This window comes from Dicentrarchus labrax, unplaced genomic scaffold, assembly GCF_905237075.1.
Source record: "Dicentrarchus labrax unplaced genomic scaffold, dlabrax2021, whole genome shotgun sequence".
NCBI lineage: Eukaryota > Metazoa > Chordata > Actinopteri > Moronidae > Dicentrarchus > Dicentrarchus labrax.
The window spans coordinates 15,316,615-15,339,787 of NW_026136707.1; the positions used below are offsets into that span (position 1 = coordinate 15,316,615).

At 39.4% G+C, this 23,173-nt stretch overlaps 3 protein-coding genes across 4 annotated transcripts; 2 read left to right on the top strand and 1 right to left on the bottom strand.

Moving 5' to 3' along the window:
• The first annotated feature begins 1,788 nt into the window (after nucleotides 1–1,788).
• On the top strand, nucleotides 1,789–4,519 carry LOC127367262 (tubulin alpha-1C chain-like). Of its 2 annotated transcripts, XM_051406989.1 has the most exons (4): nucleotides 1,789–1,842; nucleotides 2,893–3,115; nucleotides 3,215–3,363; nucleotides 3,471–4,519. In XM_051406989.1, exons 1-4 carry the CDS (start codon nucleotides 1,840–1,842, stop codon nucleotides 4,452–4,454), a joined length of 1,359 nt encoding a protein of 452 aa, XP_051262949.1. In that variant the 5' UTR covers nucleotides 1,789–1,839; the 3' UTR covers nucleotides 4,455–4,519. The 2 variants fall into 2 exon arrangements, with proteins under 2 accessions (XP_051262949.1, XP_051262948.1); XM_051406988.1 differs by lacking the exon at nucleotides 1,789–1,842 and having other exon boundaries at nucleotides 2,872–3,115.
• A 3,811-nt stretch (nucleotides 4,520–8,330) lies between these two features.
• Nucleotides 8,331–11,276, bottom strand: stmn1b (stathmin 1b). Its single transcript, XM_051406996.1, has 5 exons — nucleotides 11,177–11,276; nucleotides 9,999–10,041; nucleotides 9,188–9,360; nucleotides 8,867–9,058; nucleotides 8,331–8,769 (listed from the first exon to the last, which is right to left on the bottom strand). Exons 2-5 carry the CDS (start codon nucleotides 10,012–10,014, stop codon nucleotides 8,713–8,715), a joined length of 438 nt encoding a protein of 145 aa, XP_051262956.1. The 5' UTR covers nucleotides 10,015–10,041; nucleotides 11,177–11,276; the 3' UTR covers nucleotides 8,331–8,712.
• A 4,447-nt stretch (nucleotides 11,277–15,723) lies between these two features.
• Nucleotides 15,724–21,730, top strand: serinc2l (serine incorporator 2, like). The gene is made up of 10 exons (XM_051406990.1): nucleotides 15,724–15,857; nucleotides 16,662–16,823; nucleotides 17,077–17,264; nucleotides 17,413–17,492; nucleotides 17,675–17,812; nucleotides 17,944–18,113; nucleotides 18,380–18,470; nucleotides 19,195–19,345; nucleotides 19,433–19,642; nucleotides 20,016–21,730. Exons 1-10 carry the CDS (start codon nucleotides 15,819–15,821, stop codon nucleotides 20,152–20,154), a joined length of 1,368 nt encoding a protein of 455 aa, XP_051262950.1. The 5' UTR covers nucleotides 15,724–15,818; the 3' UTR covers nucleotides 20,155–21,730.
• Nucleotides 21,731–23,173: the final 1,443 nt, after the last annotated feature.

Sequence of the window (23,173 nt, forward strand, 5' to 3'; positions counted from 1 at the left end):
AAGATATAAAACAATAATAAAATAATAATAATAATAATTTGAATTTAAGTAGTTAAAACAAATACCAAAAGCCATAGGATAATAGAGTCTTAAGAGATTTTAAAGAGGAAATGTACGTTGTTACATTTTACATTTGTCTGTCAGTTTGTGGCTTCCAAGTTACTGTGATAACCCAACTGAATCTCATTGGGTTATCAAAACAAGCACTTTCCCTGCTTGACTAGTGTGGTCAAATTCGTTTTATAGCCTGTCTTTTCTCTTGATTAGCATTCAGTTACAAAGTTCCCTTTGTTAGCCTCTGAAAGACTTGCATTGTTTCCTGATTCAAGCCATCTTACAGTGGTCTGAATACAGAGGTGGACCCAGGGTGTGTCTATGATAACACTGAATATGTTTTGGCCTCCAGAGTATTTATCCAGGAGGATCTGTGTCTTAAACTGAATAAGGCCAACTTTGGAGAGCACGAGCGAAAAAGTGTCAAAAAAAAAAAGCTCAGAACATGATTCATAGGGTAGAGAAGATGCTGATAATACATTGTTAAATCAGGAAAAGTCAAGATCACGAGCAAGATTCCAAACATCCAGCTCAGGCTAAGAAAGGGATCTTGGCGTCGAGCCAGCTATTGTGTCCTGTGTTGTCAGTCGAGGAACACAGCACTATGGGACTAGCAGCTTTCTGGGCTGATGAATCCAGCAGTTTCCACCCAACATACAAAGACGGGATTGTGCAGTACTGTGTGTGTATGTGTGTGTATAAAACAAACAACTATGTGTACATTTCTATATGTTTCGCTTTTGTAACTGTGAGCACAAAGTATTAAATCCATAAGAAACTTGAAAAACTAATCTAAACATTAGAGGAAGAGATGTAGGATGGGTTTGTTTCAGGTATCATTTCTCAAAAAAAAAAAAATCTTGATATCCAATTTAGAAAAGAGACAGTAATCACTATTACAAACTACCACTGGAACAACTTAACAGGTTGACATTGAACAAACAACACTTGGCACTGAGTGACATTTGTTACACAGGGGGACACTAGACTCTGACTGCAAGCCTCTGTAGGATGCAGGTAGTGTACTTACACAAAACTTTGCATATCATGCAGGTTTTGCCGTATATCAGACTGAAACTGTCAGTGGAACGTAACAAAGTATAGGCCTACTGTAAGAGGTGCCCCATCCTTAAACGTGACTTTTGAGCTGTAAAATGAATTATTTGACTGTACTATGAGGAAACACATCAGTGCTAGTGTTAAAATGTACATGATTACCAAAAATCTGCATTGAGTGGGTTGAAAAATGGCTCAACACGCCGCTTACTGTTTTAAATCACTCTGAACCTTGTTTGGGTTCTCCTCTCTCAGCTTAGCTAAACACAGGTACCACACAGAAACATTTACAAACAGCATTGATAGTGCTTCAAGTAGGCTAACTCTAAAATTTACAGCGGACAATTTGTGTCCATCGCGGACACTGACAGCAGCTGACCATGGCTGGTTAGCCCCTATCTACTGTCAGTGGTTGGCCCTGACTACCAGCTGTTGTTCCTGCTACAACAACGCTGTGGATAGTCTGTCAATCACTCCGGTTGGTGTCGAGGCCACGCCCCCTAACGTTATCTGTCAGGTACAGTTACGCTTTCTTGACAAATCTTGGAGTGTGGTTGTTTGACCAATAGAAAAGGAGCTCGTGTGACTGTCAACCAATCGGATACAGCTGCCCCCCCCTCCGCAAAAAAGCGAGTATAAAAACCCCCACCTGCCCGTTTTTTGACCACTTCGGAAATATTTAGCAAGAATTGTCGTTGTATCTACATTTTATCTCCACCTTTAGGAAACATGGTGAGTACGGGATAACGGGAAGATTTTTGTTTTATTTAGTCAAACTAACAACCCACATCAGTTAACACCAATTATCAGTTTAAAAAAAAGTCTATTAATGACATTAAGTTGGCCAACTGCCGAACTTTTAGCTTTCCAACTGCCGATCTTGTAGCGTTAGCTAACGTTAGCTAACTGGCCTAAAAGAAGAGTCTGAGGTGTGACGTTAGAACAGTTAATGAAGTTTCATGTTTTGAAGTATTGTTATTTTTTAATTGTGCTTTTGAATATTAAGTGACAAGTGTAGTTGAAGTTATTGGTGTTTTCTTTCTAATTGAAAAAGCAGATATATAATTAATTGCCAGCTTTCCTGTCTGCGTAACGTAACGTACCGTTAACCTTACACAATGACACAGTTATAACGTCAACTGGTAACGTCTGTGTCTCGTTCTCACACACAGGCTCTTTGGCCTTTTTTTCTGTTTCTCCTTGTATGTGTCTGACTTTGTTCAGCAACGGCACCACACACAATGTATAGCCTATTTTAAATATGAACAATACACGCACATCCTGAACCGGGGCTAGCGAACGGGCCAGTTTGGATTTTTTACTCGGACTGTTCCATCTCTATTAATATATTATTAATTAGTATCATCAGTAACACATGTGTTTACAGTTTAATATCAAAATGGCTCAGTTGGAAAAGCTCTATTCTTTTGCCTTACCGTCTGTTTGAAAGGGCCTGACTTCAACCCAGATGTTTCTAAGCGTAGCATTTTATGGTAAATGTTAGGGCTGTAAGTAACGGTTTTCATTATTGAAAAATCTGTCAGCCATTTTCTCTTTTTTATTTGAACACAATCCAAAGATTCAGTTAACTGTCATAGATGACTAAAGAAAGCAGAACATTTTTACATTTGAGAAGATTAAATCAGAGAATTTGGACATTCATTCTTAAATGACTCAATGAATCATCGATTATCCCAATAAATAGCATTTAATTAATAAATGACAAATGAGAAATTGTTGCAGCTCTAGTGAATGTTTCAAATGGCTTTTGTTGTCATCCAGCGTGAGTGTATCTCAGTACATGTCGGCCAGGCTGGTGTCCAGATTGGCAATGCCTGTTGGGAGCTTTACTGCCTGGAACATGGGATCCAGCCGGATGGACAAATGCCCAGTGACAAGACCATTGGAGGAGGAGATGATTCCTTCAACACCTTCTTCAGTGAGACTGGAGCTGGAAAGCACGTCCCCAGAGCTGTTTTTGTGGACCTGGAGCCCACTGTCATTGGTAAACTGAAATTTGATTAAATATCAAAGTGCTATGTGGATTTTTTTGTTTTACAGTTGTTCAAGCCCTTTTATAATTTTATGGTAATTCCCTTTTCAGATGAGGTGCGCACTGGGACCTACCGCCAACTGTTCCACCCTGAGCAGCTGATCACTGGCAAGGAGGATGCTGCCAACAACTACGCCCGTGGACACTACACCATTGGCAAAGAGATTATCGACCTGGTGCTGGACAGGATCCGTAAACTGGTGGGTCAATTCAGAGCAGAAGTTAGATTTATATTTGCACTAGAATATTGAATTAAATGACATTGTTGTATCTCATATGTGATTATTGTCTCTCCCTTCATCCGCAGGCTGACCAGTGCACTGGCCTTCAGGGCTTCCTGGTTTTCCACAGCTTCGGAGGTGGCACCGGCTCTGGTTTCACCTCCTTGCTAATGGAGCGTCTGTCGGTCGACTACGGCAAGAAGTCCAAGCTGGAGTTCGCAGTTTACCCAGCTCCTCAGGTGTCCACAGCTGTGGTGGAGCCCTACAACTCCATCCTGACCACCCACACCACCCTGGAGCACTCTGACTGTGCCTTCATGGTGGATAATGAGGCCAGCTATGATATCTGCCGCAGAAACCTGGATATCGAGCGTCCTTCTTACACCAACCTGAACAGGTTGATCAGTCAGATTGTGTCCTCCATCACTGCTTCCCTTCGTTTCGATGGTGCCCTCAATGTTGATCTGACAGAGTTCCAGACTAACTTGGTGCCTTATCCCCGTATCCATTTCCCTCTGGCAACTTATGCCCCTGTCATCTCAGCTGAGAAGGCTTACCATGAGCAATTAACGGTATCCGAAATCACAAACGCCTGCTTCGAGCCAGCCAATCAGTTGGTGAAATGTGACCCTCGCCATGGCAAGTACATGGCTTGCTGTCTTTTGTATCGTGGTGATGTGGTGCCCAAAGATGTGAATGCTGCCATTGCCACCATCAAGACCAAGCGCACTATCCAGTTTGTGGACTGGTGCCCCACTGGTTTCAAGGTTGGCATCAACTACCAGCCGCCCACTGTGGTTCCGGGTGGAGACCTGGCCAAGGTCCAGAGGGCTGTGTGCATGCTGAGCAACACCACTGCTGTTGCAGAGGCCTGGGCTCGGCTTGACCACAAGTTTGATCTGATGTACGCTAAGCGTGCCTTTGTTCACTGGTATGTGGGTGAGGGTATGGAGGAGGGAGAGTTTTCTGAGGCCAGAGAAGATATGGCAGCTCTGGAGAAGGACTATGAGGAGGTGGGAGCTGAAAGTGTGGGAGACGGGGGTGAGGAGGATGAAGGAGAGGAGTATTAAACAGGCACACATTTTCTTGTACCAATCTCTGCCTTGAATGTTAAAAATAAAGTTTGTTCATTGACTGCACGATTTATTCTTTATACACTTAAACTTAATAACTGTTAGAACAGCATTTTAATAGAGCTGTGCAGATTATTCTGTTTCTGTAGTTTTGACTAATGTTAAAAGCATGCTGCTATGTTGGGTAGTATCAAACTGGTTTGAAGTAGTTGTAGACAGTACTGTTTTTAGTGATATGTTGTACAGTTAAGTCTGCTCACACTGTGAGCCAGTGGTCCTCAATGTGGGTTTGGGACCCAAGGGGTCATTGAAGGGGTTACAGGGGGTCCCCCAGAAAATTGGGCAATGTTTTAATTTAACTATTTCATTGATTAAAAGATGGCCCAATGATGAGAAAGATTAAGTACTATTCTATCCATAGGTTCCACACTCTACACTGTTAATCTGCCAATCTACAGTACAGACGGTTATGGATTAACTAAATCCAAATCTTACCAAATAACCGTCCATTGCCTGCAGTGTCAGTCTGTGGGTCTTGAACACCAGAAAGGTGGAACTGCTCTAAGCCGCTGCTAAATGTCTAACATGGAACCTGGACAGACAACATTATTTGTCAAAAGGGGGTATGTGGTACTTAGTAATTTTCAATGCAACTGCTAACTGCTGTAAAACCAATAGAAAAGACTTTTATCACTGCAGTTGCCTTTGCACTGCAGATTCCACAGTGAAGCACAAGCCAATGTTTCAGATTGCAATTTCTCAAATTGGTTAAATACCGCCACAATATAATCTTTATTGCATCGTGATGTCAAAAAAATTAATTGAATTTAGTGATTCTAAACATTTTAAATATACATTATTTAAACAGCACCATATTCTAATAATCAGACAGTGATGGTGCAGCGTTGTATTGTAGCCCACATCTTTATTTAGGCTTTTTTTTTTCCAAAAATGTTTTTTTACTAACACTCACGTCAGTCACTTGGGGGCAGTGATGTCCAACTGATGTTTGAACTCCACACGTGATGACGATGATAATAATAAGACATTGTATTTATAGAGCGCTGAAATGGCAAACAACTCTAAATTTTAAACTGTTGCAGGTAGTTAAACTTCTAAATGTTTTCAGTATACCATTTCCCAATGTCAGTTAACAATGCTGTGATTGGTACTTTACATGAGCTCTGCCTGAGAAGAGCCGAGGCCTAACCCCTGTCATGGACTGGAGCTGAGGAGGATTCGTGAGGCCCAATAAGTAATTAAAATTCTTTATGAGGGTTACAAATCACATACTTAAGTACTGCTAGACTAGACTGAAGACGGTTTAATACATGAATTAATCAAATCAATTAAATTGTATAAAGTAACTCTGAATTAAACATCCTTAACTGATTATCTAAGCGTGAACTAATCACAAAAAGTCAGTGACCAGATCGTTTGTTAGTGGGGAGCTACAGAAATCGGTCATGCACTAGTTAAGTATATAAAGTGTTACAAGAGCACCATAGGCTCTCTGTCGGCCGCTGTTCTCCTGGTCTAGTCGGATGTGGTCTTATAGGAAGCTCATATGTCAGAGTGGGGTTCGATGTTGACCCTGTTTAGAGCTGCACATTCTGAGATGATGACCCTGTTTATATTTTGGACCAGGTCCCAGGGAACGTGTGGAGATGGTGATGTTAGCTCTAGGAAACTCCCTGTGTGCTGTCTGAGCCACAATCTCTAATTATCAATTTTCTCTTCTCTTTAATCTGGTGACCCCTGAGATTTATCTTGGGCCTTGCGAGTCACTGTAACTTTTAATAATTACAATATCATTAAGGTGATCTAACTGCCACTAGGGGTCGGCAGTTTCAAAGTATTACAAAGTACACTATAATATGCCAAGTCTGAGCCACAGCCACTGGGTTTGAGGGTTTTGCTCTGTTGCTTCCATCCTAAGCAACTTCTCCTCCAGATCGACAAGAACTGTCACTTTGCTCCATCTCTTTTCTCATCTGACGTAGTTTCATGTCTGAGAGTTTCTTTGTTTTGTGTAGCTCATTCATATTTTCTCTCAACAGTCCAGCAGCAGTTGTGGTTTCTTCTTTAAACATTTTCATTTAATTTTTCAGCTGTTGAATTGTGTCAGACTCCAACAGTTTGTTCTCTTTAAATTTATTATCTCCACTTCTAGGAGGGAGAGACGCTCCTGAATGCGTTGTACTGACACCGGTGTCCTGGGTCAGTAAGGACTGTTGAAGCAGGCGGGTTGAGGACTGCTGGAGGCTGTGTGGACATGAGTGGTTGGAGCAGTAAGTGCAGGTCCTTTACTTAGGTAAACGGCTTGGAGGGTGAATCTGTTTGAGCAGCAGCTAAAAATCTTAGTGGTTGAATCTGATGGAGCTGTAGGTGCTGTCGCTAAAGGCAGAGAGGTCTTTTTCCCACCAGCGAGAGTTTTCAGTCTGCTGAAGTTCCAGTTTTGTCTGAGACGCTTGAACCATCACTGCACTTTATTGTAGAAATGAATGCTGAATTTTGGTAAAGTATCTGTATATAGCTGCGTCTGTCAGCTATATACAGATAATACAAAATTCAATATTTGCTGCACAGTTTGATACTTTAATAAATGTAGCTGCTGAGTAAGGTTTTGAATGCAGAACTTTTACTTGTAGTTGAGTCTTTTTGGTTTTACAATGTATACCCACAATATTTGCAAAAAAGTCATCTCTTATAAACACCCAAAGAAAAAACAGGTTTTCTGGACATTTCAGACTCCTGTGCTCACTACAATAATATGTGACAATGTCATTAGTCTGACAACTTGTAACAGTCAGTACTGGGCCCGTTCAGCTGCTTATGCATGATGAGATCACTGCTTTGTCCACTAACACTTTCTTGTAGTCAGAAGCATATTTGTGTCTCTATAGTCCGAACACATGCTGGTCAGGTCAGTCTGAAACTGCCAAATGGAAATAAGCAGATATAAACCATGGAGTGATGGATACACACTGAGGAAAGAGCCATCAAGAATGTATTCATTATTATTACATAATGGCAGTGGTTCCCAGCCTTTTGAGGCTCGTGATCTGATTTAGCTCAACCGTCTGTACCAAACATGACAACAGGAATGGAGTCAGGCAGCACCTTTCATCTAACAATAGTCTCAGCAAAAACCTCTGTTGCCATTTGACATATTCAGGATACTCGTTTTGTGAATTTTTATAATGGAAACATTTTATTATCCATATAATAGAAAATACACTTTATTAGTGTTTCTGTGTAGAGTGTAGTCATAACTGTACAAGTAGAGACCATACATATTTTATGGACGTTTCATATTGGATGAAAAACTGTACAATTAACCCAAATAATGAACTCAATAACTGCAAGAAGTTTGTGTAAAATTAGTGATTTGGATCTAAACCTAAACCATTGGTCTGTGACCCCTAAAAATGAAGCCCTTATCTGTGACACCCCTATCACAGATGGCTTCACTGTGGACATGGGTTCAATGGGATTTTTTTCCTTCTCAAATGTTTATAGGATTTATAGGAAGGATTTTTAACGGCCTGACGAGGTAAAAGTCAGTATTCCACAAAACAGAAAAACTTAAAATAAAAGTAATTAATTATCAATTTTCTCTTCTCTTTAATCTGGTGACCCCTGAGATTTATCTTGGGCCTTGGGAGTCACTGTAACTTTTAATAATTACAATATCATTATGGTGATCTAACTGCCACTAGGGGTCAGCAGTTTCAAAGTATTACAAAGCACACTATAATATGCCACATGACTGTTATGTCCATCCTCTTCACATGGTACAGAAATAAAATATCTTCATCTTCAATATTAATGAGGCACAAATATGTTAAACACACAACAGGAAAGAGAAGATAAAATTGTGGATATCGACTTTAATGGTAGAACCTTGATATCACACAGTAAATTCAAACTTACAACATTATCAACAGTTTGGAACTATTTTATGATGCATTACAACAGTATGAAGTATAAAGACCAACTCATTACAATAGAATGCCTCTTAATGCAAAAATATAGCTCTTACTACAAAAACTACAGTTTAATCAGCTGCCAATTAGAAATCTACAAGTGAACAAAAATCAGACTATATCCGCACCCAGTAACTGACTCTCACACGCTTTTATAACCAACTTTCATTCAACAGCATAATCAGAACTAACACAACAAAAAATAGCATGGAAGTGTCAGTTTAAAATGTACAGCTTATCTTTGGGAAAAAATTCCAGGTCATAAATCAGTTCTCTTCATTCTTTGCCTCCTTGTTCTTCTTCACTTCTTCAAGCTTCTTGTCCTGTTAGTGTTTTAAGAAACAGAGAATCACAACACTGTAGTTTTCATTATTCCAACATCAAACATGAAGATAAGTTGATATGCCATTAGGAGCTTACCTTCTCCTTGAATTTCTCATTGAGAGCTGCCATGCGTGCAGTGCGGTTCTCTTTGTTGGCCTCCATCTTCTGATTGATTTTCTCTTTTGTCATCTTACTAAAGTTGCATTGCTCCTCTATGGCCTTCTGGATGACCTCCTTCTCGTGCTCTCGTTTCTCAGCAAAGTGTTTCAGCATTTCAGCCCCCTGGCTCTGGCAAAAGGACAAAAGAGAACTTTTTCCAGTAAATGAATCCTGAACCCATGTGTCAGGCTTTACAGCTTAGCTAGTGGTTTTCTCAGTGGTAGTTTGCTCACATCTGTTAGCAATTCTTGACAATACCTTGCGTCTTTCTTCTGCAGCTTCTAGTTTCCTCTGAAGCTCATCCAGTGACATTTCCTTTTTCTTCCGAGGGGACAATGGAAATTCGGCCTTGGCATCTGGGGTTGAGGGGCTCAGGATAACCTCAAATGCTTGACCTGAAGAACGCTTGTCCAACTCCTTCACTAGGATGTCTGTAAAACAGGATATTTGTTGTTGCTGGCTGGTACATGTGATGGTCAAACTATAGCAGATGGGTGATGATATGAGGTCAGAGGTAAAGATCACAAGATTGCAATATCAATCTAATATAATTTTTACTTGATGAATTAAAAACAATGAACTGATTATCAGAACTGTTAGATAGATAATGCTTCCATTGAGATTCATTGTCTGACTGAGGATAATTACACAAAAAGAGGTTGAGCCGGCCTCCTGCTGCCTTTTTTTGGGGTCAGTGCTTCTTCAGAGAGGTCAGAAGAGAAAAATAATCCTGCTGTGTGGCAGCATTTGAATGAAGCAATGAAGAGGAAACCAAAACTAGATGTGACAAAACAAAGATCGCTTTTTAAGTACTATAGGAGTGCTGCATTATAGCTCACGTTTGCAACTTGCTATACTAACCACATCAAATGACTCCAATTCCTTGTATAGAGTTAAAAACATGTTACAGTCTTGCATACAGTATTCAGAGGTATTTCCTGGTTTAGCAGTTATATGCCGCCATTTATTTGTGTTTGAGCATTTAAGGTCTCTTAAAGGTTTCTAATTTAACCTTTTTAAATGTACTATTGCACACAAAGACTACTCATCCACAGAACTATTTGCTTACCTCCACAGTTTTCCATTTCTGCAAAAGTGTTGTCTTTTTGATACTAGAAGAAAATTTGAAAAAAATAGATTATTAGCAAGCAATACGTAATGCATAATTGTGGGTAAGCTTTAATTTTATTTTGGTCAGTTGTCCACATATGAAAGCAGTGCGGCTTTGGCAGCATGTCCTCTCAGCAGCAGCTAACAGTGACAGCTCTTGTTTTGATAGATCATGGATCAAGCATGCGAGCATACCTTTGAAAAAAAAAAAATTAATAATCTTATCCATCCATCAACTAAATATGTATATTTTTATGCAATCACTGATCTTCTCAGCCTCAGACATACACAGCAGTTGTAGCTGCAGTATAGTTACACATTATATTGTTATGAACGTTACATAACCTGTTATTTTACCAGTCACAACATGTCACGTCATGACAGGCAAAACAAGTTGAACACCTCACTGATGCCTCAGGTCTAACCACAATGTGTGATAGTCACACAGTGGAAGCCCATCTGTGAACTCAGACGGGGTAAAATGTGATGATTCTGGGTGCACACTGTTGGAGTCTGCACGCATATATTTCTGAGTGTTTTTACCAAAATGGCGGGGGCTGGGCACTAGAAAAACTGTACACCACCACATTAAACATACACAGACCTGAAATACTAACGCAAGGTCATTTTGAAAAATGAAAATAGATAAATAAATTTAAAAAAAAAAGATAATTTATGAAGAGCTAGAGTTAATTAGTTAACGTTAGTTAGCTAATTATCTAACGTTAAATTACTATGGTGCTTTCTCATGCTCCTGATTAACTTACATAACGTTAATAAAGAATCACAACAAAACATTAAGCTAAAGTTACTGTTAGTTAAATAATATAATATATATAGTAACGTTATATGGCAAGATATTGGGATAAATGATGCCTTTGATGCGGTTTATAAATGAATTTTAAAATATTTTTGTCATTTTGACATAAAGTTAGTGCACGTAACGTTTAACAGTTACTGAACAACGGCCATAACAATAACGTCCGTTACCTAGCTACAACAAGTGACCTCAGTGATGCTGAACAGACTTCATAATACTGAAAACAAGTGTCCAAATCGACCTTCAACTCTATCAACACTTTGTTTGAAAGGGCTGAAAGCCTGGTTAAACATTTGCATAAACCCCATTGTTCTCACCGTGAAGTGCCTCAGCTTGAAAACCTCCGCCAGCTTCTTCTTCTTCTGTGTGTTCAGACCGCCAACATCTGCACCTTCGCGCACTATTCTACGGAACCTCAACGTCACCAGAGCTGCGGCCACCCATTGGTCCAAATCCACCAATCACAGCAAGTGTTCAAACTGCGCGCCAGGAGCAGCCACGAGCAGGCCCAAGTCAGAGACACAATAACAGACACAAAGCTGACACAACCCCGTGGCTGTGAGAGCAAGTCAAAACAAGTGTGAGTGACAAAGTGTATGTTCCATTGAAGGGAACCTGGCTGGTAAGTAGTTTAGTTTAAATGGTACAGCAAAGTGGCCTTCTTGTGTTTCACCAGGCCTGTAAGGTGACAGTTTAAGGGAAAAAATGTTTCTCCACATCTTCATTCAGGTTTTTCCTTTAATTTGTCACCTGTCTGTACCTGGATGTATTAACAGAGCTGCAAAGTTGTTGTTTACAATTGGTAACCCGCATCTCACGATACTGAGTTCACTTTTTCACAACTGTTCACACAGTCAGCACAACAGAAGTCAATGTGGACAAAACTGTTGATCAGATTGCTTTGACACAAAATGTATTCAGTGACCACATCTTTCAAAATTCAAACCGCTTTCTCACTCAAACTCAACCACCCAGTGAAGGCTATTTACAGTCTCGTTTTTATTTAAAGAAAGTTTATTTTTTTGCTGCATTTCTGCTCTATGTGTGATTCTGACAGCTGGATAGAGACAGGAAAGGCAGGGAGATGATATGCAGCAAAGGGGTTGGAATCAAACCTGTGCTGACTGTGATAAGGACTCAGCCTTGATGCATAGTGCACATGCTCTACCAGGTGAGCTACTGGGGGCCCCTATTTATAGTCCACATGCTTCCTAAAGTTCCTGCAAAGATGAAGGTGGTAAAGCATGGAAATTACCATTAAGCATTATTATTACATAAATTAAGGGAATGGTACATGTGTTATAGGAGCTATACAATTTATTTTGTTTGCCCAAAGTCATCCACAGACAAAGACATGCACAATATTTTTATACATATGGTACAGTATTAGACTTATAGTCATGAAATATCAAGGTGATAAAAAAAGTTAATTATATTTTTTTTAGCTGTTAAAGCGGGCGTTATGATATATGATGTTTCTGTAAAGCACTCTGTATCACCGTGTTCCTCTTGTCTCTCTCATTACTCACGCACACAACCAAAAACTGGTCAGTTCCTCTGCTCAGGGATGCAACACTGTGAAATCAAATATTGTAGTTCATTATGTAATAACTGGTTATGGTCCATTTGAATGTTTACCCCTGACACCTATTTTTCCAGTCCATGCAATCAGTAGCTGAAGATAAATTGAGACTTTCATCATTGACCAAAAGTATATTAAAGTTCATGAGTCATTAAACTGGCAATGGAATCATTTATGAAATATATCTGCAGCCAGCTGTTACCAGACAACCTCTCTGTGTGCTCAGCAAACTGTTCTCTCTTTGTTTCTTTAATATTCTTCTTTATATGAGGTGAAGTTAAGCTATGCTACAGTAGATTCATCGCTCAATTTAAGTCATTCCAGGCAAGAGGTGTAAAGTGTTTTAGTGCCTTTATTTGCATTTCACCTTTCCATTATCCAACAGAAAAGTTTTCAAAACAAGCTAAAACAAGAATTTTTCTTACTTGTAACATTTTTCTTTTGTTGCAGCACTTGCTTAAGGTGAAAACTGCAAGAAGGTCCTTGGAGTGACTGATGAAAGAGTAGTGATGGACGAGAGTGAAGTTGTAATCCTGGCAGCTGCGTCCCACGAACAATAAAACAGAGAGGCAGACATTAGCTGCCAACTGCTGCCAGCCAAGTGAGCCCATCAGTGCCAGAACAAAGAGGTGATTAAAGGAGACGCACAGGAGTGAGTGGCTAAAACGTCCAATGGATAACAGAGGTTGGTAGCACAGGTATTCCAGTATATGCATTTACACAAACTGAAAAAGAAAACAGGAAGCATATGATTCCTGAGAATTAGGTTCCAGATGGCAGCTAATAGCAGCATATGTTCATTATTTATATTAAGGTTGATTCATCTCAACATTGACATATATACAAAATATTATTTATTTGGTATATTACAGTTACTTTTAACCTGGAATATCTTTTAAACATAAACCAGTAGGTGTGATGTAAAAACAACAATACATTAACATAAGGATCCCTTATATAATGATGTGGCCATTGTCAGTGGACATGCAATACAATTATGCTTTTTATTTGTACACATTATAGTAATTAATCCATAGCTTATCCCAAATCAGAAAGGTTCTTATGAAGCTGGTTGCCGCCAGAACTACTCAAATATCTAAACTTCACAAATAAGTGTCACTACTGTTGTAGTTGCAGATTGCAAGTCAGTTGCTTCCTTTCCAAGAAACTATGGTGTTCGCGAAATACGCAAAAAATAAAATAAATTAATAAAATAAAGGAATAGCTATCTATCTAAAGATAGCTCTGAGCTACTGTAGAAACCTGGTTGAACAACCATAGAAGATAACGATTCTTATTTTCAGATGATGATTCAGAGATGATTATACACTAATGAAAACATACCTATGAACAAATTCAATTTCTGCCAATAGATCCTCCTACACACTGGACCTTTAACTGTAATCAGAAATGTACACCTAGTTTAATATTAAACCCTAAATCCCAGAGTTTACCTAATATCAGTCTAATTATTGTGCATGGTCTTCCTCCACTACCAGAAGGTCCCTACTGTTAATTATGGGGAAATACATTCAATGTAGAGTGTTTGAATTACTGTTCTACATACCAACCTTAGTGCAGATACTATGTCAACAGCTTTCAAAGACCTGAATACACTTACCTTCCTCAGTACAGGGATTCATCTGTGTGTGTGTGTGTGTGTGTGTGTGTGTGTGTGTGTGTGTGTGTGTGTGTGTGTGTGTGTGTGTGTGTGTGTGTGTGTATGTATATGTGTGTATGTATGTATGTATGTATATATATATATATATACATACATACATATATAATATATATATTTCATTGACAGACATTCCTCCTGTATTAATCTCAGCCCTGCAAACACCCCACCTGTCTTCATTCATCCTAAACAAATATATAGTTAATAATGGCACAGATGGGCTGACATTATAAAGGATCTTACTTTAATTTTCTACCTTACCAGATGCTTCAGTTGAATCAACATACCCTCTATAGTAAGATAATAGAATTCATAAACAGCTCTCTAATGTTCTGACAGATTAGACTGATGGCTGCGGCTGCTGCTGTGGTACATGGTGACATGTTGGGACAGGCTACATTAAATCACAGAGAGACTGTCCCAAAATATTCCCTGTAACATCACTCTCAGGTATAACCTGTTGAAATGTGAGATATAGTTTACAGAAGATCATTAAATTGAATGGCAGTAATGTAAAATTGTGGTTAAACGCTGCTACCTAGTGTTGGGTAGAGGAATCTACCTGACAACATTTTCAAATGCACATAAAACTTTTTGATAATGCAAATATTACTTGTCATTCCAGTGAACCACCTCGTTCACGTAACACTGCACATATGTGACTTTTGTCTTTGCTAGACATCATAGGCAACAGCTGCTTATTTCATATCATAAAGCAGACCAATTAAAAACATTATTTAGTACAACAGGAACATGCAAAATAACAAAAACTACCACATGTATGTATTCCACATTTGTAGCAATTAAAATTTATTTAAAAGTTAATTTTATGTAAGAGGTATTATTATATATAGACAATATCATGGTGATATGGTGGTATTCTAAAAGAGTTTCTAGCAGCATGCTTTTTTCTGTTTATGGTAATATTTTAGCAGAATGTAAATTACCTTTGGCAGTTAGATTGACAGTTTAATTAGGATATCATTAGTTTTTACTTATCTATCATATCAGTTATGACCAATGTGGATTAGAAAATTATAGAATCAAGAAAGCTGGTTAACGGTAATGTTGTGTATAAAACACAGGTTTCTACATTGCCACTGATTTGAATAGCAATAGTTGCTGTGGTCAATGAGTTTTAGTCCTATATGCCATTCTCTGTTCCAGTTTATATATTAAAAGGACTATTAATAACCCAATCACTGTCGGCTCCCTGCTGTGCAGGTGCACTACCGACAGCAGGGACTTTAAAGAGGCTTCTGTCCGCACCTGACAGACTCTCTCTTGTAGTTTTAAACAACAGACACTCATCTCCTGGGATAATGAGTGAGAGGACAGATGGTAGCTTTCAAAGTCCCCTGCAGATACAACTAGACTATTTTTGATTGGCAAAAACAAACAGAGTTTAACCCGTTAACCACACAGAGATGGGCTATCATTACTAAAAATGCAGTATCATTGTATACACATAGATTGTTTCGGTTAAAACAATTTCCTTTTTCATCCTACTCGCACTTACATCCCTTGGTGTGGACTACATATTACATTCCAGGTATTTTATGTTGAAAAGCTTGTCATTTGAGATGCTCGTTTAGACCTTTATTTTGAAAAGCGGCCGAGCAACTTCCCACGGTTCGTGTCTTGTGATAGTATTGTACAGGAAAACCAAAGGCCACGGTAGTCTACCATTAATGTCAACATGGGGGCTTGTCTGGCCTTGTGCTCTTTAGCCAGCTGTGTAAGTATCTAATCTCTCATACGAATATTGTCGGACGGCTTTAGTTCACTCCCTTCATAACGGTAGACTGTATTAGCCGAGGTTAGCTAACGTTAACGTTGAAGAGTTCCGTTGAGCGCTAACGTTACGGGACAGTTAACTTAACGTATACGAACGTTCATACTAACGTTAAGTTAGTTAACGCCAACTAACGTGATTTAACGTAAAATACCTCACGTAAATATTAAAGTAAGCTAACACAAGCAGTGAGTTACTGGACATATAACAGTTGGCTAGCTAGCTAACGTTTCAAACGTAACGTTAGATATAGGAAGTTGTTTAAGTAAGCTAGTCCGTCACAGGATAGTGATTGAGGAAGTGTCAGAACATCCTGTTTACACTAATGTTAGGACACATTGAACCTAACGTCAGCCAAGTTAGTTACTGCTACCGAGTTACTGACACAACAGATGTGTTTTATGCTTTATGGCTTTAAGGACCACAGCTCCTGGTCGGGCCGATACGACAGTAGCGTTAGCTTAGACAGAATCGGCAAGCTAAGTCACTGTCAGTAATGTTAGGTTAACCTATATAAGGGGTCAGTTATACTCTAGAGCTACTTGATAAACTGGGTTAACCATAGTGTGGTTTATTTTATTTTGATGTTGTATTTCAGTCAGTTATGTGTTATGACTTCGATCCAGAAACTGTGTTCTCGGAAATTCACTGTCACGATAAATAATTAACTTACTGTGTTTCTAATGGAGCAACTTAACTCTCAATTACCCCCCCCAACTCCTTTATCATCCTCTGTATCACCTATAGGCCTCCTGTCTGTGTGGTTCAGCACCATGCATGTTGTGTTGCTGCTGTCCCTCCTCCAATAACTCCACCGTCACACGGCTGGTTTTCTCCTTCTTTTTGCTGCTGGGGACCATGGTGTCTGTCATTATGATCCTTCCTGGAATGGAGGCACAGCTCCGTAAAGTAAGGTCATCCTAACGCTATTAAATTACAGTGTTGTATTCTTGTATTCTTAGTGTGTCATGTGTTTACTGTGAATGCTTTTTTCTTATACTACCTGTAGGATTTTCACTTATATCTTATTGGAAGTGGTTGTATCTAAAACTATAGCTTCCCTGATAAATAAACTTCCTTGATTCCTTGATATTCTCTCCAGTAAATACTTTGAAGATAACCTTAGTTACAAAATTATCTCTGAACTTCTGCTGTTTTGTAGATCCCAGGATTTTGCCAGGGAGGAACTTCTATACCTGGTATCGAAAACCACGTTAATTGCGATGTCATTGTGGGCTACAAGTCCGTGTACCGCATGTGCTTCGCGATGACTTGCTTCTTCTTTCTGTTCGCCGCCATCATGATTGGTGTGCGTAGCAGCAAAGACCCACGTGCAGGTGTTCAAAATGGGTGAGTGCTTTATTATTATTATTATTATTATTATTATTATTATTATTATTATTTGGAATACGTGTGTTATGAGATGGATGTAGATTTGCATTTCTTACTTCCGTCTCCTGTTGTACTGACAGTGGGTTTGTAACTGTTTATTTTCCAGGTTCTGGTTCTTTAAGTTTCTGATCCTCATTGGGATTACAGTGGGAGCTTTTTTCATCCCTGATGGAACATTTCATACTGGTACTAACACACTGTTGAATTACAATAAGCAGTTATATACTATATCCTTTTCCTGAGCAGACACTGACTTTGTGTTTTATCAGTGACTCAGCCAAAGGAGAGATATCTAGATATCTATTCCTGATCAGCAGTTTTAGGAAACTGAATCAACTGTGTGTGTGTGTTTCCTTTTAACTTCACAGTGTGGTTTTACTTCGGAGTGGTGGGATCCTTCATCTTCATTCTAATCCAACTTATTCTTCTCATTGACTTTGCTCACTCGTGGAACAAGGTGTGGGTAGAAAATGCTGAAAATAGTGACAACAAATGCTGGTTTGCAGGTACAACACTTGCTTGAAAAGAAGCATTTATTTTAACAGAGGTGCTCTATTCTGCTGTCCATTTCAGTCTTGCATTGTTATACATGTGGTTTTAAGCCATTCATGTTGATGTATCTTTATGTAACTTCCAGGCCTGCTGTCTTTCACCTTCCTCCACTATGCCCTGGCTTTCACTGCTGTGGTGCTTTTCTACGTTTACTACACACAGCCTGACGATTGCACAGAGCACAAGGTCTTCATCAGCCTGAACCTTATCTTCTGTGTCATTATCTCCATTGTCTCCATCCTACCCAAGATACAGGTACAGTGTGGACCAGTCTACGTCCATAATTCAGATACATTAGAAAACACATTTTTTCCCCCCATACTTCCTTTGATATCAAGCCGACATTTTCAGGTGAAACAGGTGTTAAGAACTTGAGTTGTTTTTTCCAGTCTCAGTTGAGTTTTTGATTGTAATACTTAGTACACCAAATAGAGTTACTTTACCTTTTGTTTCAAAGCTGCTTAACATTAGTTTACATTTCTGCTAGTTCAGTAAGTGCACGCTTGTGCTGTTTGTTACAGGAAGCCCAGCCACACTCCGGTTTGCTCCAGGCTTCACTCATCTCCCTCTACACCATGTATGTCACTTGGTCTGCAATGACCAACAATCCAAGTGAGTCTCCTGTTGTCTTAATCCACAGTTGCAGCTCTCCTCTGTAGCTTTTGGTTGCATGCTCAGTTATGAATAGATCATACTCACTGTTTTCTTTTCATATATGTATTTGCTGATTATCTGCTGCAGCATTTTGACCATACTGGTAAGTTTTCCATGGCATGCTATAGGAACAAAGAGCTGTTTTTTGCTGATAGCTGATAGCACGCCTTTCTTGTCTCATGTCTTGTGATTTGCCTTTTTGCAAGTGAATGGAAGCACAGAGCTTGTGGAAACTGTAGGGTTAGTTTGATCTACATGTGGGCACCTGAGATCAAAACTGTATCTATACCACTGCATATATTTGGGTTTCACCTCTTTTTGAATAATACAAATATTGCTTGTCATTCGGGTGAACTATCTCGTTCACGTTACACTGATGTTGTAACACTGATGTTGTAGCACTGCACCGACTTTTGTCTTGGCTAGACATCATAGGCAACATCTGCTTATTTCATATCATCAAGCAATTAAAACATTAATTAGTAAAACAGGAACATACAGTAGCACATAAAACTTTTATTCTTTTAGTGTTTCACTGTAGACAGTGACATTTAAGAAGTCACTAGTGTGGGTGGAGCTCTGTTTAGAGGAAAACAGTTTTCAAATGTATTTCTGTGTAAGTAATATATTTATGAACTGGAAAACACACCTAATGTTGAGTGTGTGTGCTCTGATGTCATAGATCGAAAGTGCAACCCCAGCCTGTTGAGTCTAGTGTCCAACGTCACCACCACTCCGCCATCTGGTGACGGCACACCAGGAACGGTGCAGTGGTGGGATGCTCAGGGCATTGTTGGTTTGATTATCTTCCTCTTCTGCACTCTCTATGCCAGGTAGGTTTAGCAGCACCACAACCATCACATTTTGTTGTTTTTTTATAATATTTCTCATATTCACATTTCTCTCTGTCCCTCCTCTAGTATCCGTTCGTCCAGTAACACCCAGGTTAACAAGCTGATGCAGACAGAGGAGGGCGGAGGGTCAGGTGGAGAGGGTGTGGTGGGAGAGGATGGCATACGCAGGGCCGTGGACAATGAGGAGGAGGGAGTCACCTACAGCTACTCCTTTTTCCACTTCCACCTCTGTCTGGCCTCTCTGTACATCATGATGACTCTCACCAACTGGTACCAGTAAGTATCTCTTGCCAACAGATTGTTAAACATTTGAAAGACAAAAACATGGAATAATTCACACTTTTGTTTGTAGCTTCTGAGATGGCTTAATGTTTTGCAATGAGTAGCTTTCAGTAGTTGTTGCACACGCATTGTAAGCCTTCGGGGTGGCCACCAGAGGGCACATTACTTCACCTGAAAGTTATTCATTCTCTGAACACTGCTTGAATGTCATTTTCTAAAACCACCTCAATTTAGAATAAAAAACTCATAGAGCTTTTTATAATTATTCATGGGCCATATATGAAAATATCTTATATAAATTTCAGTACGTGTTATATTGAGGTGGTTTTTACTAAATTGTACCTCTCCTCTGTGTCTCCCCCCCCAGACCAAACACCACCACCCAGGCCATGCAGAGCAGTATGCCAGCTGTGTGGGTGAAGATGAGCTCTAGCTGGCTGGGCCTCGCGCTGTACCTCTGGACCCTCATCGCCCCTTTCATCTTCCCCGACAGGGATTTCAACTGAACGCGCCTTGTCTCTTAGCTGTATTTTTGTTGTTTTGTTTTCTTGCCTAGTGTCTTAGGCAGTGTAAAAGGATGCTATAAAGGAAACAGGAAGGATATTACGAAGGAAATACATTCAATCTATTTGTATTCCTTTTTTAATTAATTGCTTCTGCGTAAAGTGGGTTTTTTTTTTGTTTGCCTGATTGATGATGTTTTAGCTGGTCATTTTGCCAATGAATCACCTTATTAGGAAACTTACCTTCCACCTGATGTGCTCGTAATACAACTGTGTGACTTTTTGCTGTATTTCAATTATTGCACTAGAATCACAAAGACTCTGCAACAGGGCACTTTCCTAATACCTCAGACATTTCAGTTTCAGATTCCCTTTTAAAGGCCTGTGACATCAGACTTCTCTGATTGGCTGGGTCTAGAATCCCCCTGATTAGCTGGACCTTTTTAGTGCTGAAGGGGGCCAGGCAACGAGGAGATTTCTCCCTCGGAGCCCCAGAGTGAGGTGAGTGTGAGAGTTAGATAAGACTAATACGACACACCCTACAGATCATAACAGGGCTTCCCTTTTGCTGCTAGGCTGTATGCAAATCCACATCATTATACCTTGAGCCAGAGAGTCCTAAAAGACCACCAGTCTAATCTCAGCTCGTCCTCGCCTACTCCATCCTATGGTAATTTATCTCCGGTGCTATACCTCTCCATGTCTGACTGTGTTTGGCCTTGTACAGCCACGGGCGACAATCTGTACCTGTATAGCAGTCTGTTTGCAGCAGGGAGAGGTATTGATCTATAGCAGTCAGCATCATGCAATGTGCAGCGATGCGGCTCAGGGGGGTGATGGCGTGAACACCACTCTACCTGTGCTCTCACTAATGCCCTTATTTCCAGAATGTTGCAGAGTACTTATTGAGTCAAGAAGAAAGGGATTTTTAATTGTCGCTGTGTACAAAACAACACATTTCAGTCCTGATAAATTGCTGTTAAGTGGTATTGACTTCAATAGTATGTTGATGGTTGTAATGATGGTACAGTAATTTTATGCATTATATAGTAGTTACCTCAATTTCAATATGAATGGATGAGTTATATTAAGACCGATGATTTTGTACCTAATGAAGAAATGTTTTGGTACAATCCTGAGATGTTATCCTTGTCTATGTTTTTCATTTTCAACATTTCACTGCCTGCACATATCAATCAGATCTTCTGTTTATTTGGCTGCATATGAGTATTGTGAAAGGAGTATTTCAAAGTGTTGTGATAAGTTGAAATCTTTTTTTTAATTTTGTTTCTCAAACATGTCAAAGGTATTGTACATATTACCATTAACAACCTACTAAGGACATTGTTTATGCAGAATTGCCATGTAAGTTAACATGTAATATTTCATAACACTATCAAGTGCCTTTTTGTAGTCTTGCGTTTAAAAACAAATTAAACACTAATGCTGGTGTGTGCTTGTATTGCCTTGCCTTACATTGTGCTCATTGCATGCCATAAGGCATAGGTCTATGACAGGAATTAATATTGTATTTAATGTATAAACACCGTTTTTAATAAAGATTGAAATCTGTCACTCACTCTTTGTCTATATAGCTTTATAGTTGTGTCTCAAAAAATACAAATGCAGTAAATGAGTAAAATTATAAATATTAAAATATGAAGAAACTACAAGGTATCAAATAAAAGCATGATAGGAGCTGTTTTTGGTTACATTTGATTATGTTTTACCTGATTCTTCTGACCTACTGATAAGGTATAGGTAATGTTACATTTAGGAGGGGGGGTAAGTGCCCCATGGATGTTACTGAATGTACATAACATCTCCCTATCTCTAATGGTTCATCAGGGTGCAGGTAGTGTGATAATACTTTATTTTTCGTTTCCATACATCATCCCATAGATTTAGGTCATGGGGTGCAGAGTTGGGGGACTAAGGAGGGGCTAACAGACACATCACAGCATGTTCTGTACTCTTGAGTGAAGCATCATGTAAAGATGACACTCTAAAACAAGCAAACACTAAATATCTGATACCCTGCTGTGTTCCTGTTGGCTGCCTAAACTCTTAACACCGTTTCTCTGCAGCAGTTTTGTGACTAGGGACACATTCATAATAATAATTTGATAACTTGCCCCTTTTGCCTAACTGTAAATTGAAGCAGTAAACGTGTCTGACCCGTCCCTTCGTGCTGGTATGGACACAGACCAGTGTGTGCCAGTGCTCGCAGCCTCTGCTGTGTTATTTCCTTCTCGCCTGGCTGGCAGACGGGGCCTGTTGGTTTTGGCTGCTACAGTCACTCAATCCAGTTGGCACTGTCTGGAACTGTTCATGACACACTACCTCCTGTCGACTTCCCTCCCACAACACCACCCCTCGCTCAGCCTATCCATGACAATCCTGACTTGATGGATGGTTTCACAGTTTAGTTTTCTTTACATGTAGTGGAGGAAACAAAGACTTCCCCCAGCACTGTAGGGAGAACAATAACACACACAACGGTAAATGTAAAAATCAAACATTGTGAAAGTATTTAAAAACAAGAGCGCAAATAGCAGGGGCAGAAATTCAGATTGTATCAGAAGTGAGGGGATATAAAGTACAAATATATATTCATGTTCAGGGCGTCACAGTGCCAGTATGTTTAAGCAATTCCATATTCAGTATATAAGAGGGTATTGATATAAACTCAATATAAGATGTTAAAAGATGAAATTTTGACCACACAACAAAACTAAAACATGAAACACACCAGCATCAAACAACTGCTGCAGCAAGGACAACAGATCCAGTTTACTTCAGTAAAAGTAATAATACGACTGAAAATATCCCACTACAGGTAAAAGACCTGCATTCAAAAACTTCCTCAAGCAAAAGTATGTAAGTATTATTTGGAAAATGTGCTATGAAAGTATGAAAAGTGAAAGTGAAATAGCCCTGACCCCTTTAGTGTTTCACTATTATATTGCTGCTGCATTAATGTGTATTGTGCATTTTACTGCTGTATATGTTTAAGGTTGAG